Genomic DNA, 15,850 nt, shown 5'->3' on the forward strand with positions numbered 1-15,850 from the left:
TGCATATAATGCAAGGTTTGAGTTTTGTTTACGCAAATGAAAAGTGCGCTTATAAATAAAATATATTATGATTATAAGGTTATTACACGAGCGTGTGTATGAATGTATGAGGGTGATCAGAGAATATGGATAGGTTTGAATACCTGTAAAGATCGATGTGTATATTCTAAGATTTACATTTATTACAGTTTATTATACCACATAAGGAACCCTAACTGTGCATTGTGTGATGGCCCTTTAATAATACACTAAAATACCTGACCATTTAAATGTGTATATTGCAATATCTAAGTACTATTAAGAAATGTACGTTGAAAACATGATAGATGTTGGCAATGTTTGTGTGTGTGTGTGTGTGGTGTGGTGTGTGTGTGGTGTGTGTGTGTGTGTGTGGTGTGTGTGTGTGTGTGTGTGTGTGTGTGTGTGTGTGGTGTGTGTGTGTGTGTGTGCTGCGTGAGTGCGTGCGTGCATGCGTGTGCGTGTGTGTGTGTTTACATCAGTAATCACGGAGACTCTTCCCACGATGCAGTGCTTGCTAATTAGCCCGTTAGAGGAGCTCGTTAGTGTCCGAGTGGCGACACAGACCCTCGGGGGGGCACGGGGGGGTTAATGGCTGTAAACACATACTGAGCGGCCAGAAAACGGCCACACAGAAAGTTTAACCACTAAAAATCAAACCGTGTATAATATGTGGAAAATATAAACAAAAACTCTGAATAAGTCAAGAAATATGAAAAAGACATTGAATAGCATCTCGAAAAATATGAAAAAAGTCAAAAATATTTGAAAAAAGTAATAGAATAGTAAATCAAAAATATATTGGAACTTCCAGCTCTGATCTCTTCCTATAGAAACATCAGCTGTATGCTTTAACAACTAAAAAAGTTTGTGAGCTCTGAAACAACTGCCTCGTTTTTATTTCCACCGGTTTTAACTTTCTGCAGAAAAATTCTATAATTGGAAATCAGAAGAAATGTTTTATGAGAGTTTTCCATAAACACATACATGAACATAATAAAACTAATATTAACTAATAATGTTTGCAGCCATCTCTCATGACACTGTGACTTAAATACAAAAGTATATTATAAAGTTCTTCTAATATTTTCAATTCGTTGTTTGACGAATAGACAATCAATAAAGGGTCTGTGAGCGGGATTTAAAAATGAATATTAGAAATGTTAAGAAATAAAAAACAGTTATATAGAGTATAAAGATTTCACTGAGTGGTGTCAACGCCATCTGGTGGACATATTTAATATGATTATTTCACAGAATTATTAATAAACTGTATTTATTTACTTTAAGTAAAATATATTATTATTTTTTTGTTTATCACCCTTTAGATTTTATTTATTTGTATTTATTATTCCTCCTTTATTTGATATTTCTTATTAGTTCATGACTTCATCCATATGTATACAACTTTAGATAACTTCTTTATCCTCCAATCAATTTAATACACGATAGAAACATAGGAATACTATGTTTCTATCGTGTATTAAATTGAATAAAATACATGATAGAAAAATATTTACATTTGATTTTGTTTAGTGATTATTCACACTTTTTGACCCTATTGTGATTTAAATACATTTATTTGTTCTACTTCTTGATGACTTTTCTCAGAATCAGACATCCTTCATTAGTCCCACAGCGGGGAAATTCCCAGTGTTACAGCAACAGTCAGGTAGAAAAAGAAAAAGGGACATGAAATAATGAAAAAGTAAAGCACACATTAGTGATAAAATAATAGTAGTAATACGTTTTATTTATACAGCGCTTTTTCTAGAAACTCAAAGACACTTTATAGGGTAAAAACAACACACTTAAAATATATAAAACACAACATTCATCACAGATTAAAAGCAGATCTGAAAAGTTGAGTTTTGGGATATAGAATAGTAATAGTAAGACAAATCAGTAAGCAAAGTAAAATATATGGCATTCAAGTGACCTTTAAAGGAGGCTGTGGCTTAGGGGGTTTGTGATCTTCAGATCAGGGAGTTAGTGGTTCAAATCCTGTAGTCAGCATATAACTGTTTCTGATTTGAGTGAATCGTACGCAGGGATTGATCCAGACAAGATCGTTGTTTCTGTGCATTTATTACATGATCAAATATCACCAAAATATCATTGAACCTGTTCCTATCTCTTGCCCTGTCCCCATGGACTGAGGGGGCTGCAGCACCCCCATCTGTTGGCGGAGAGTTGTAACTGCAACACCAAAAAGTTCACGAAACAAATCAATTCAAAAGTTTTATTTTGAGTTACTATTTTTGAGTTAGTATTTTAGTGTTAAGCAGTTAACAAAAAGCTTCACTAAATAATAAGAGAAAGTGATAATGCGGTGTGCTTCTTCTGTTTCAGTGCAGACAAGAACAGGGATGGGAGTGTTGTGAAAGGAGGATTTAAGAACTGGCGAAAGGCAGGGGAAACATTTAGGGAGCATGAGAAGTCCCATCAACACACAGGCCGTCCACAAACTCTCTAGAGGAGGCTGTGGGAGTTGTAGTCTTTTATATTCCGTCTCTCTAGAGGAGGCCGTGGGAGTTGTAGTCTTTTATAATCTGTCTCTCTAGAGGAGGACGTGGGAGTTGTAGTCTTTTATACTCTGTCTCTCTAGAGGAGGCTGTGGGAGTTGTAGTCTTTTATACTCTGTCTCTCTAGAGGAGGCTGTGGGAGTTGTAGTCTTTTATACTCCGCCCCTCTAGAGGAGGCTGTGGGAGTTGTAGTCTTTTATACTCTGTCTCTCTAGAGGAGGCTGTGGGAGTTGTATTCGTGTATACTCCGTCTCTCTAGAGGAGGCTGTGGGAGTTGTAGTCTTTTATACTATGTCTCTCTAGAGGCCGTGGTAGTTGTAGTCTTTTATACTCCATCTCTCTAGAGGAGGCTGTGGGAGTTGTAGTCTTTTATACTCCGTCTCTCTAGAGGAGGCTGTGGGAGTTGTAGTCTTTTATACTCCGTCTCTCTAGAGGAGGCCGTGGGAGTTGTAGTCTTTTATACTCCGTCTCTCTAGAGGAGGCTGTGGGAGTAGTAGTCTTTTATATTTTGTCTCTCTAGAGCCTGTGGGAGTTGTAGTCTTTTATACTCCGTCTCTCGTGAGGCCGTGGGAGTTGTAGTCTTTTATACTCCGTCTCTCTAGAGGAGGCTGTAGGAGTTGTAGTCTTTTATACTCTGTCTCTCTAGAGCAGTGCTTCTCAAAGTCCACTGGTCCGTGAGCGCCCCCTAGTGGTCCGTGAGTATATTGGTAACATTTCACATTTGAAATAAATAAATACATTTGAGTTTTTCGCACTCTCGCGGGAATATCTCCGCAATGGAGCGAGCTTAAGTCTTTTGACGTCGTATTCACCGCCATGTGAAAATCAAAAATTACTCTTGCAAAGATTGCAAAGAACTCTCTGAGAGTCGCCCTGCACTGGCTTCATCCACGGGTAAGTGTCTTCCCAGTCTTTGTTGTGTGTGCATCTTCTTTTCTTCTTAGCTGTAGTTTCAGTTTCCTCCATTTTCCATAACCTGCTGCGTCGCCTGCGTTATTGACTTTCGTTGTTGTTGTTTGACGCCCCTCGTGTAACTCACTCACACACACTCCCCCCCGTGTGTGTGAGCTACTCTCATTGGTTAACACTTGACCAGCACCCGCCGTGTTACCATTTGATTGACAGCAAACACAGCCCCGTGATGATAGCCTTCCCTGATTTCTCCACAGCCATTGGATAATCTGATTTTAGAAAAGCGTTTTAGCCAATCAAAATGAAATATGCGGGACATCGTCTCAATTTGCGGGACGCACCAAAAGTCGTGAAAATGCTGTGCAGACATCTGGTCACCCTATTCCCGCATCCCTGCCTGTGCCTTCTTTCCTCAGGCCTCCTCGTGCTTTCCCGGTAGGCAAGGCAAGTTTAGCACCTTTCAGCACACGGCAATTCAAAGTGCTTTACAAATTGAAATAAAAGACACTTAAGAATAAATACAGCAGAAACACATTATAAAATGGCATTTAAAAACTGGCATTAAAAAATCTAAGGTAATAAAATAAACATAACAGGTATAGAATACATGAATAAAAACTATACTGCAGTTTGGATATGAACAGCTCACTTAATTGCAGTGTCAAAAAGATACGTTTTTAGTCTGGAATTAAAAGTATTAAGAGTTGCAGCGGACCTGCAGGAGTTTGTTCCAGATGGTCGGGGCATAACTCGTGAAAGAAATCGATGTGTTGCGTACAATGAGTAATAAACAATACAAACAAACAGCAACAGGGAAACAAAACAAAACGGTTATAATTAAAAAATATATTTGACCTAATTAATTTTTTCAACACAATAACACTTTTTTGAAAATATCACAAATGACTTGAAATGATGAAATAGATAAACAAACCTTAAGCACCCCTTGATCAAAGTTAATTAATCAACTAATTAAAAATAAATAAGTGTTTCTCTGTGGAAACGTTGCAGGAGATCTCGTTACGCCTCGGCGGCAGAGACTCGTTAGCGAGAGCCGAAAATGACTCCCAGAATCCTCTCTGAGGACGACATCCTGCAGGGACAGATAATTATATTCACCCTCTGATTTAATGAGTCAGTGTTAAAGTAACAACACAACAAGTACATCGGAAAAATTCTCAAAAAGATCCACGGAAAGTGTAAAAAACAACGTGTAAAATGGCAAAATAAGTTAATAAAATGTGAAAGGTGTCAATAACATATGTGAAAACAACATGTGAAACATTATAAAAACTTTACTTAAAATGTGGAAATATTCTCTGGGGAAAGTTGTCTGAAAAGTAAGTTAGAACATTTCCAAAAGATGAGAACATTGTCAATAAAATGTCAAAACATCAAAAAAATAAGCGAAACATTTGAAAAAAAAACAGGAAAACTGACAAAATTCCTCAAATGTGAAAAATGTTCTATGAATATTTGAAATAAAAACCAAGATATATTAAATTACATTACATGTCACTTGTTAGATGCTTTTATCCACAGCAACTTACATACTCAACACTGTGGGCAATCCCCACAGGAGCACTTTGGGGCGAAGTGTCTCAGGGACACAACGACATGCTGACTGAGGTGGGGTTTGAACCTGTGCCCCCCTGACCCCAACACCAGCACACTAGTCCACTGCGCCACAGCCTCCCTATGTTTATAGATATATGGGAAAACTGTATGTTTCAAATGTCCAAATAAATTGGAAAAATCTCATAAAAATATGTTACAAATGTCCCAAAAATGTAGAAGTCTAAATAATGGACGAAAAATAAGTGAAGATTTTTTAAATATGTATAAAGCGTATATATTTCTAGGACATTTTAAAAACATTTTTTTTCACACAATTTAGGACATTTCTTACATCATATTCAGGCATTTGTTATCCCTGAATATGATGAAAGAAAACATTTCCTTTAATTGTGTGAATTGTTGGTTTAATTTCTTAATGGTCTCTGAAAGAAAATAGTCAAAAGAAAAGGATACAAAAATTGTGTGAAAAATAAATGGTTGTATTAAATTGGGGAAGAAATATCACCAAAAAGGTTGTAAAGATGGTGATGTCAGAAATGTCCTAAAACGTTTTATTAAACTGTGAAATCTGTCCATAAACAATGTATTGTATTATTGCCCACTCAGCTGTTTAAATCATTTATATGATAAATTAAAGACGAATCAAAGTTGTTTTTGTATAAAGTTTTAATGATGAATTAGCTGGTTAATTAGAGAATCTCCTCTAATTGCCTCTGGGACGTTTTAATTGGTTCAGAGAGCAGCTGCATGTGATGGACGGTTGGACTTTGTTTATAAAACGCAGCGGGACGGCAGCGAGTTCTTCCAGACGAGCAGCCGGCGGCAGGTAGGAGCGCTTCATTTTAATTCATTCATGTTTAATAATGACTGTTGGGATGGAGGGGTCGTTTGATAATGAGAATAGATCAGTTAATTATCTGACAGGATGGCAAACTGGGATTGGTATCACATGACCTTTAAATGTTCTGGAAAGTTCTAGGTGGTCTATTTAGTTTAAATCATGTTCCCCTTAATTTCCCCAAAAGTAGAAATGTGTCCGGGTTCTTAGGTTTAAATGTTTTTTTCCTTCAAACGTAATTTTATCGGCTGATTTGTATTAAATGAAACTTAATGCATTTACATGTTATTAATATCTGATTTAAATTACATGTAATGCTTTTAAATGTTCTTGAATAACTGATGTGATACCCCTTTATGCTTTTATTTGTATTTGATTTAGCTACTGATTTTATTGTTAATGTTATCCAGGGTGAGTTTCCTCAAAATGTGCGAAAGTGTAAAAGAAAAAGTGAATAATTAATTAATAATAATAAATGCTTTTAATCTGTTATTAATGTTGTGTTTCATATTTTTAAGTGTGTTGATTTAAGTATTTTTTATGAATTTTTACTCTGTAAAGTGTCTTTGAGAAAAAACAATAACAACAATAATAATATGTGAAAACTGCAAATGGAGCCACTGATTTTGATATTATTGCTGTTGTTCAGAGGGTGATTTAGAGTTGATTGTATTTCACATCATTTTAATCCAGATCTGTAAAGTAACTCAATGGATTGAATATATTTGACAGCCAGGCTGGGCAGGTCATCGGGAGGACCGGGGGGTTTCCCGATGGCCTGTTGATTATTTAGTTTTTTGTATGTATTGTGAACGCAACGCTGCGCAAATGTGGGTCTGCCTCACACAGGGTGACTGGCTGTCTACAAGATGTGGCCTGCCCACATGCCCACTGTTATACAATTAAACAACATCTTACATTTATTTTCACAAAATACGTCTCCTTGCAGTATCAATAGTAATTCGGCTGACTTTTACATTTGATCCAATTGGTAGATAGGCTGTATTTACACCATAACGGTGCACAGCTGATAGAAAGGGACACCTAGTGGTTAAAAAACGTTATTGAATTATTTTGTTGAAATTATGTTATATTTGATGACAAACATATTAAGAGTACATGCTTTCATACGGGGAAAGTAGAAAGCATGATAGAAATATAGAATATAAAATGTCAAGAAGATACTGTAGTGATCTCTAGAATAAAACAGTTTAGTGCCGGACGTCCAAAGATATTAACAGGAGGATGTGCAAAACAGACAAACTAATAAGGCTTTATTTAAGCAATCATACACGAGAGGCCGTTCTTGAACGTCATTATTGGTACGACAGTACTGCGGCTATACTGAAGTACCAATAATGACGTTCAAGAACGGCCTCAAGTGTATGATTGCGATTCTATAACACAAACTATCATTGTAATCAACAATATCGTAAAATAATTTCATAATGTGGGCTGATTTGCTCCCAAACCTACACTTTCTGCTTGAGTTAATCTCCGTCAGAAAGTAGTTCCTATAAAGTAGTTCCCTTGGTAACGCAAGCCGATCAATCGAACACTCCTGCTTCCCCGCTTACAGTTATTGATATAATTATAGTAAATAATATATTAACCAATTTATTGACAACAATTCTTGAATTAGGCTATTTATTTATTTATTTACATATTTAACATTTTGGCTTCAGAATGAAGGTGGATGTTCATGCTGCCATTAAAAGTGCAATTTTTGAAACAGCTCTCCATGAACTCCATGCCAGACTGTTTTGCAGGTGGTGCCGTGGTGTTCACGGGTAGGTTATCGGAAGAGCTTTCCTCCAGTGGCCGTTTCATGGCGTGTCCCGGACCGGCAAAAAGCGCGTTGCTCCACATCTTTCTGTTGTCCAGAGATGGAGCCCAGTAGCTGCGAAGCGATGACTCATTGTTATGCCCGCTAACGGACATGATTTCTCTGGCCTCCAACCCGGCCTCCGCCAGCCGCTGCATGCAGGTGCTTCTGACGCAATGGTTTGTGTAACGCGTAGCAGTGCCAGCCTCGTCACTAATGCGGGTCATCATGGACCCCAGGCTGTTCACCCCCAAGGGCTCCATGCTATACCACACCGCATCCCCAGGCTTCACCGACTTCCTTGGATGGTGGTAGAAAGCCTTTGCTGATTCGGGCATTTGCTTTCTTGTTCCAGTTCGAAAAGCAAACTGCAGGCAGTTTGCTTTTCGACCCAACGGTATACCGTTTTTCTCAGACGCGGAGGGATACTGACTTGTTGTGAAAAGGCACGTTCTATTTGACCGTTGTTTGATCGTGGAATCAAACACGCCTATTGACCAATCAGAGAGCTTGCTCACACCTATGTGTTATAGAATTAAACATTAAAGAATACTTTAAGTTAAGGTCTTCTTTTGAATAAGAAAAAAACGTTGGGGGTATCCACAGATACATATGAAGTCTGACAAAATACAATCACTTTCCCTGAATTTGACTCAGGTGTAACTAAAGTCTGATTTAAGGGTTGTTTATATTTCACATCATTAATCAGAATCTGCAAAGTAACTAAAATAAATGGGGGTTGACGCTAACTTTACATGGAAGCTGTATACACGTTATCCTGGCGAGACCTCAAATCATCTTCGTAATGTCTATCAAACTATAGATCCTACACATCGACTGCACGTGGATTCTAAAAGTACAATATACACTTCTCCCCAGAAATCGAATCAAAAAGCATTTTAATGGCCAAACTATTCCACAATTTAGGATTTTCCAGAGAGGGTTATTTGTGAATAAACGTCCCTCCGGAGCGTTTGCAATCAAGCTTGTTGTTTCTTACACGACCACTAGAGCACCTCTAGTGGGCGTGTAAGAAACAACATACACTTTAAAACGTGTCTCTGGGTCGTAATAAGGGCTTGAACAACCGGCCTATATGGTCGTTTTTTATAGGAGGACAGGCTGCTCCTTTTCGGGTACGGTGGGTTTATAGAGACATGTTTTGTAAATAATTGTTGAACATTAAGTTGTGCATACCAATAGAACAAATACAAATGAAAGGAAATGCTGCCCTCTTGGCCAGGTCGCTCTTGAAAAATAGATTTGAATTTCAATGAGACTTTTACCTGGTTAAATAAAGGATATATATATATAATGGGATTATGAGTGTGTTTTTGAACGTGTGTTTCAGGTTGATTGGGCGCCATGTTGGAGGCGTCACTGGGCGGGAACTCATCCCACAGCAGCTTCCTGTTCGGAGGCTTCCCGGCACTTCAGCACCACCAACGGCTGCTGGTTCTGGTTCTCCTGATCGGCTGCTACGTAACTTTGCTCCTCGGAAACTGTGCTTTGCTGCTGGTGATCGGCAGCGTGGCGTCTCTCCACAGCCCCATGTACCTTCTGATCGCCTCGCTGTGTGCCGTGGACATCCTGGTGGGAACGACCATCTTCCCCACTACATTACTCAGCCTTCTGTTCAACTGGGACCGGATCTCTCTGACTGGCTGCCTCACACAGATGTTCTTCACCCACTTCCTGTCCTCGCTGGAGTCCACACTTCTTCTAGCCATGGCGCTGGATCGCTACGTGGCCATTTGCTTGCCGCTACGCTACAATAAGATCATGAACGCCTCGGTGTCCGCCAAACTGCTTCTGTTCGCGTTGTTTCGCAGCGGTTCAGTCATGGGGACTTTGGTTGGTTTGGCGGGATCTCTGTGGTTCTGCGACTCCAACACAATCCGCCACTGTTACTGCGACCACATGGCGCTGGTTAGCTTAGCGTGCGGCGACACGGAGAGAAATCGGGCGGCCGGACTCGCCGTTATTATCTTTTTCGTGGGCGTCGACACCCCGGTTATCTTCTTCTCCTACGTGAAGATCCTGAGCGTTGTCCTGCGGGCGTCGGCGTCCGGAGAAGACCGCTGGAAGGCGTTCCACACCTGCGGGACGCACCTGATGGTTATGACCTGCTTCTACCTGGTGGGCAGCGTCTCCTTCCTGTCGCCCAACATCAACTTCCCCCCCGACGCTCACACCTTCATGGGTCTGATGTACATCCTGCTGCCGGCCACCATCAACCCCATTATCTATGGAGTCCGCACCAAGGAGATCAGGAACGGATTCCTGAAGATCTTTAAAGTCCGAGCGAAGAAACTCAAGTCGATGAAGGTGAAGGTGTCTCCTGCTGGGAAAGGTAAAACTTGACATCAAAGTAAACTTCTGATGGACAGCCGTGTTGGTTTGACTGGATAAATGTAGGGAATGAGGTCAATGGTTTTCTGAAGATATTTAAAATCCGAGCGAAGAAATTTAAGTCGATGAAGGTGCATCCTGCCGTGAACGGATGGTGTATCTTGCCATGAACGGATGGTGCATCCTGCCGTGAACGGAAAAACTTTCGGCACCTAGTTCATTTGTTGTTGTCTGTCTGACTGTTTGACTCACTGTTTATTTTAGTTATTTGTACTTCTGTTTTCCTGTAAAGTGACCTTGGGTTCCCTGAAAGGAGCTATATATTTAAATTATTATTATTTATAGTATTGACATCAAAGTAAACTTCTGATGGACCGCCGTGTTGGTTTGACTGGGAAAAATTAAGATGAGTAAACTTTGGGAATGAGGTCAATGGTTTTCTGAATGTGTTTTTGGTTTTAGAAATAAGGTGGTTAACACAAGCTGAAGAGATGTTACTGTATGACACGTTCAGAAATCAAGTGGTGCTAATATGTGGAGATTATCCTGCTGAACTAAACGTGTAATCATCAGAAACGTTGAGTATATTTTCTGCAATAATCCAAAATCACATGGAGGAATCCCATTGAACTAGAGAGATGCTGCCTTCAGGGACCAACACATAAACACCACCTCCCCGCAGGACTCTTTAACAGCCAAATAAAAAATGTAGGTCTGAACTTTCATGTTTGCTGTGTGCTTGGTTTTTACCTCTGGGTATTAAACGTCTGGACTCGTTGAATTAGCAGCTGCATTTCTTGTTGAATTGATAAAAATGGAAATTGTGATTATTGTTAACCTTTTGTGGTCCTTCAACACATACATGATGTCTGGCAAACACCTCTGTCGGGAAAAATATAAGTTTAAAATGGTGTGTTGGCACGAGTTTCTAAAATCAAAAACTAAAATTCTTCGGTCCTCAAAACTAATCTGCAGATATATTACATATATATATCAATGTTTGTAAAATCAAAGATATTTAAAAACATTTTTAGACCTAAAATATTAAAAACTAAATCAAGACTTTTTACGGATGGTTCTTAACGTCGGAGATTAACCCGAGCAATACCAGTTCATGGTGAAGGGAATAAAGTTGTTTCCAGTAAAGACCTGACCAGAGAACCAGCATGGAGCTACAGCCAAACTGGTTTTTGGTGAAAAAAAATCAAATCGAATCCAAAATGTAACATTTGGGATTCAAGAAAAGTCCAGATTAGACCTGGAAATAAAACTTGTGGTTGGTTATTTTTACACATTTTAATGCAGAAATGTTACATATTAACTCTGGGCTGTAGAAACAAGGATCAGACTATAAAAAGATAAATACAGCATTCATTTTAATTTGATCATTTACTTCTGAAGGTGCAGAAGGTGTGTTTGAAGTCGTGCTTACGGACATTTCCTCTACAGTGTAAAATGTTCTGATTTTTTCAGAAATACAATTTGTTGATGCTTCAGAAAAAGGTCAGAATGCCAAAAAACATCCTTTTTATTTAGGAATATATAGGTTTTCTCCAGGCCCATTCAAAAATAAAGCCAATTCAAATAATGTGCGAAATAATGAGGATGTGTTGGGTGTTTTTATTTTGTAATCCTAATCTTTATCCTGTGGTTGATTAGTTAAAGAGACACCATTTTTCTCCACACTTTTTTTGTTGTAAATTAATCACTTAAATCCCAGCTAAATGAATGGTTCTTCATTTTCAAGTTGCTACAGAGGCCGACGGTTGCAAACGTGCCCAAAGCTCTTCCATCAGGGGAAACACGCTGCAGCTTCAGAAACGATGCAGATATAGAAACCCAAATTCCCAACATTCAGCAGCTTGAGGAGACATGCGCAGCGTTTACTACAAGCTGCAGAAACCAAACGCTGCAGATACAAAACACAACACAATGTTTCTTTGTGTGGAACATTTGGGTTTTTATATCTGCACCCTTTCTGAAGCTGCAGCACGTCTCTCCTGATGGAAATGTTTGGGCCGTTGTAGCACGTCTGCACCTGTCGGCCATCGTAGTTGTTATTGTGCATATCAGGGAAATATCAAAATGTTCTCTCTTGTGAAAGTGAGAGAAATTAGATGAAAGACTGAGCTGAGTGAAAAGGGGGCAGATGTTCATAATGATGCAGGTTAATGATCTGTTTGTTTCAGGGCTTTCCTCTATAAAGGTTGGGTTATTCATGATATTAATAAATAATAATAATAAGTATGGATTTCATGCAAACGAGGCCACACTTCCCTCTCGGACAGTTTCGGTTGCGTTTCGTTGGGAAGCTTCTTCTTCAGGTGTTCCTCGGTGGGGAAACACTGGCAGTGTCTATGAGGACCGTGTGATACAACACATCGAAACTAATCTCAACACAACGTTACTCCTGCGGCTCCCTAATGGAAACACGTACAACAAAGTGACATTAGAGGCATGCTACCGGCCGCCGTGACGACGACGCCACGGCCGCTGGTTCGAGTCCCGGCCGGCCGAGCTGCTCCGTCTGAAGACACGACGTCGGGACGGAATCGCGTTTAAAGGGTTTCCGGACGGTTTTCCGGACTCTACAAACAGCAGCCAAACAACAACAACAACAGCAGCAGCGGCTCTATCTGTCGTCCAGTTTTGGCGAATCCACAGGCTCCTCGTCTTCGTCGTCATTCGCTTCGGCGGTCAGTCGCTGGCGGGCGAAGTCTTCGAAGATTATGTCATCGTCGCTATAGGAGAGGAAGGAGGGAAGGGGGGAGTGAGTGAGTTTAGAACAAAACAAGCAAAGATCAGAGACTCATCACATTTGTGCGTTCAGGTTGTACGTTAAATGTGTACACGTTAAACTTGTACGATACGTTTGTACTTTAAATGTGTACACGTTAAACTTGTACGATACATTTGTACTTTAAATGTGTACACGTTAAACTTGTACGATACGTTTGTACCTTACTTTAGGTTTGTATCTTCAATTTGGATGTCAAATGCGTACGTAAAGTTTCTATGTTAAAATTGTACGTTTAATTTAAGAGACTTGGAGTTGCTCTGTGTTAATCTGTGAGTTGTATTCTTTTAAATGGACCACTTTGATTAAATACCCCCTGAGACCTGCTTGAAAATTCGGAAAAATCCTTCGCCATACCCAAGATCATCATCTCATCAAAACTGAGTCTCCCCATATGAACCTTGAGAGAACACTTTGATAATATAACAATTTTAGCTTTCCTCTTTTTAGTGCTGACACATTCAATCAATTGTAGATATGGTACTGCTGTAAAACAGATAGACAGACAGACGGACGGACAGGAAGCTCACTTTGTGTCGAACTGGATCAGGTTTGTGTCGATCGGAGCTTCATCTGGAGCTGCAGAGAGGAGAGAGAAAACCTTTACAGAAACACATATTATTTAAAGAGTCCTCTCCAGCTGATGTTCAGGTGTATATCAGTATGTAGTGTCTCTACTTTAAAGAGTCCTCTCCTGCTGATGTTCAGGTGTATATCAGTATGTAGTGTCTCTACTTTAAAGAGTCCTCTCCTGCTGATGTTCAGGTGTATATCAGTATGTAGTGTCTCTACTTTAAAGAGTCCTCTCCTGCTGATGTTCAGGTGTATATCAGTATGTAGTGTCTCTACTTTAAAGAGTCCTCTCCTGCTGATGTTCAGGTGTATATCAGTATGTAGCGTCTCTACTTTAAAGAGTCCTCTCCTGCTGATGTTCAGGTGTATATCAGTATGTAGTGTCTCTACTTTAAAGAGTCCTCTCCTGCTGATGTTCAGGTGTATATCAGTATGTAGTGTCTCTACTTTAAAGAGTCCTCTCCTGCTGATGTTCAGGTGTATATCAGTATGTAGTGTCTCTACTTTAAAGAGTCCTCTCCTGCTGATGTTCAGGTGTATATCAGTATGTAGTGTCTCTACTTTAAAGAGTCCTCTCCTGCTGATGTTCAGGTGTATATCAGTATGTAGTGTCTCTACTTTAAAGAGTCCTCTCCTGCTGATGTTCAGGTGTATATCAGTATGTAGTGTCTCTACTTTAAAGAGTCCTCTCCTGCTGATGCTCAGGTGTATATAAGTATGTAGTGTCTCTACTTTAAAGAGTCCTCTCCTGCTGATGTTCAGGTGTATATCAGTATGTAGTGTCTCTACTTTAAAGAGTCCTCTCCTGCTGATGTTCAGGTGTATATCAGTATGTCGTGTCTCTACTTTAAAGAGTCCCCTCCTGCTGATGTTCAGGTGTATATCAGCATGTAGTGTCTCTACTTTAAAGAGTCCTCTCCTGCTGATGAGTTCCATAGTGATGTCACTGTGTTCAGGAAGTGTCAAGCCAGCCATAAAAACAGATAAATAAATATAATAAAGTCATATTTATTTCACTGCAGTCAAAGTAATAATAATACACTGTAAAAAATAAAGTAAAATGTAACTGCAGTCACACTTTTGACAAGCACTATATAAGTTCAATGCATTATTAAAGTACTATTTATTAATAAAATGTATAAAGTTCTGTTGTAATTGGGACATTTTCACTGTCTGTGTATTTGATGCACTCTTATTATCGCAGCTGAACTGCATTAACAAATAAAAACTGACATGTTTACAACATTTCATACAGTATGCATTAAGGCCATGCATCAGGTTCACAGCAATGGCTCTGCTGTAAACACTGGGAAATGTCCGATTAAATGTCCTACAGAGTCATTATTGACGAGCGTGCAGTGAACTCACCGTCTCTGTAGAACGACTCCTCTAGCGGCTTCGGGTGCATTAACGTGAACGGCAGCTCCACAGAGACGTCACTGAAACACAAATCATCAGAAGCACCGCCATAAAAACACCCATAACCCTCAGTAGCTTTATTACACACATCTATTACTGGGACTATTATCCCTGCCCTCTGTAAAGCTCAGTGACAGAATGAGAAAGGTTACCTCGCCGCCAGATCTCCCAGGAGCCTGAAATAGAAAAACATTAACGCTTTAGCTTCATCTCATTTCTGATGATGTGCCAATAACGGCCATCTCGGTAAGGCAAGGCAAGTTTATGTATTCAGCACCTTTCAACACAAGGCAATTCAAAGTGCTTTACAAAAAATGAAAGACATTAAGAAAATGGCATTTAAAATCAGTCATTAAAAAGAAAAGCTAATAAAATAAACACTAAAAGAAAAAGTACATGGATAAAAGTTACAGTGCAGTTTAAGATATGAATAGTTCAATTAAAAGCAGCGGCAAAGAGAAAAGTCTTCTTGCTGGATTTAAAAGTAGTCAGAGTTGCAGCGGACCTGCAGGTTTCTGGGAGGTTGTTCCAGATGTTTGGAGCATAATAACTGAACGCTGCTTCTCCATGTTTAGTTCTGACTCTGGGGACAGAAAGCTGACCAGTCCCTGAAGACCTGAGAGATCTGTCTCTGGGGACAGGAAGCTGACCAGTCCCTGAAGACCTGAGAGATCTGGATGGTTCATAGTTTAGCAGGAGGTCAGAAATGTATTTTGGGCCTAAACCATTCAGTGCTTTATAAACCAGCAGCAGTATTTAGAAATCTATTCTTTGACACACAGGAAGCCAGTGTGAAGACTTCAGAGCAGGAGTGATGTGATCCACTTTCTTAGTGTCAGTGAGGACTCGAGCAGCGGCGTTCTGAATCAGCTGCAGCTGGCTAATAGATGTTTTAGTGAGACCTGTGAAGACCTGAGAGATCTGGATGGGTCAGGACCAAATGGACTGAAATGTAGATAAAAAGCCAAAGATGGCGGATATCTTTTTTCAGTTCAATCACCAAACTATTGTTT

The 15,850-nt window shown here is 39.6% G+C and overlaps 2 protein-coding genes across 4 annotated transcripts in view; one reads left to right on the plus strand and one right to left on the minus strand.

The window, feature by feature from the left end:
* Window positions 1–8,480: 8,480 nt before the first annotated feature.
* LOC117442087 (olfactory receptor 52K2-like) lies at window positions 8,481–10,930 on the plus strand. The gene has a single exon (XM_034078087.2). The coding sequence runs from the start codon at window positions 9,062–9,064 to the stop codon at window positions 10,058–10,060; it is 999 nt and encodes a 332-aa protein (XP_033933978.1). The 5' UTR covers window positions 8,481–9,061; the 3' UTR covers window positions 10,061–10,930.
* Window positions 10,931–11,344: 414 nt separating this feature from the next.
* The window catches only part of arrb1 (arrestin, beta 1), a 37,503-nt gene continuing 32,997 nt past the window's right edge, over window positions 11,345–15,850 (minus strand). For all 3 annotated transcript variants that reach the window (XM_034078083.2, XM_034078081.2, XM_034078082.1), the window contains 4 exons: window positions 14,990–15,013; window positions 14,787–14,857; window positions 13,376–13,424; window positions 11,345–12,789 (listed from right to left, as the gene is read on the minus strand). In XM_034078083.2, coding sequence (XP_033933974.1) covers window positions 12,681–12,789; window positions 13,376–13,424; window positions 14,787–14,857; window positions 14,990–15,013 — 253 coding nt within the window. In that variant the 3' untranslated portion in view covers window positions 11,345–12,680. The remainder of the gene's footprint in view (window positions 12,790–13,375; window positions 13,425–14,786; window positions 14,858–14,989; window positions 15,014–15,850) is intronic.

Source organism: Pseudochaenichthys georgianus, unplaced genomic scaffold (assembly GCF_902827115.2).
Source record: "Pseudochaenichthys georgianus unplaced genomic scaffold, fPseGeo1.2 scaffold_267_arrow_ctg1, whole genome shotgun sequence".
Classification (NCBI taxonomy): domain Eukaryota; kingdom Metazoa; phylum Chordata; class Actinopteri; order Perciformes; family Channichthyidae; genus Pseudochaenichthys; species Pseudochaenichthys georgianus.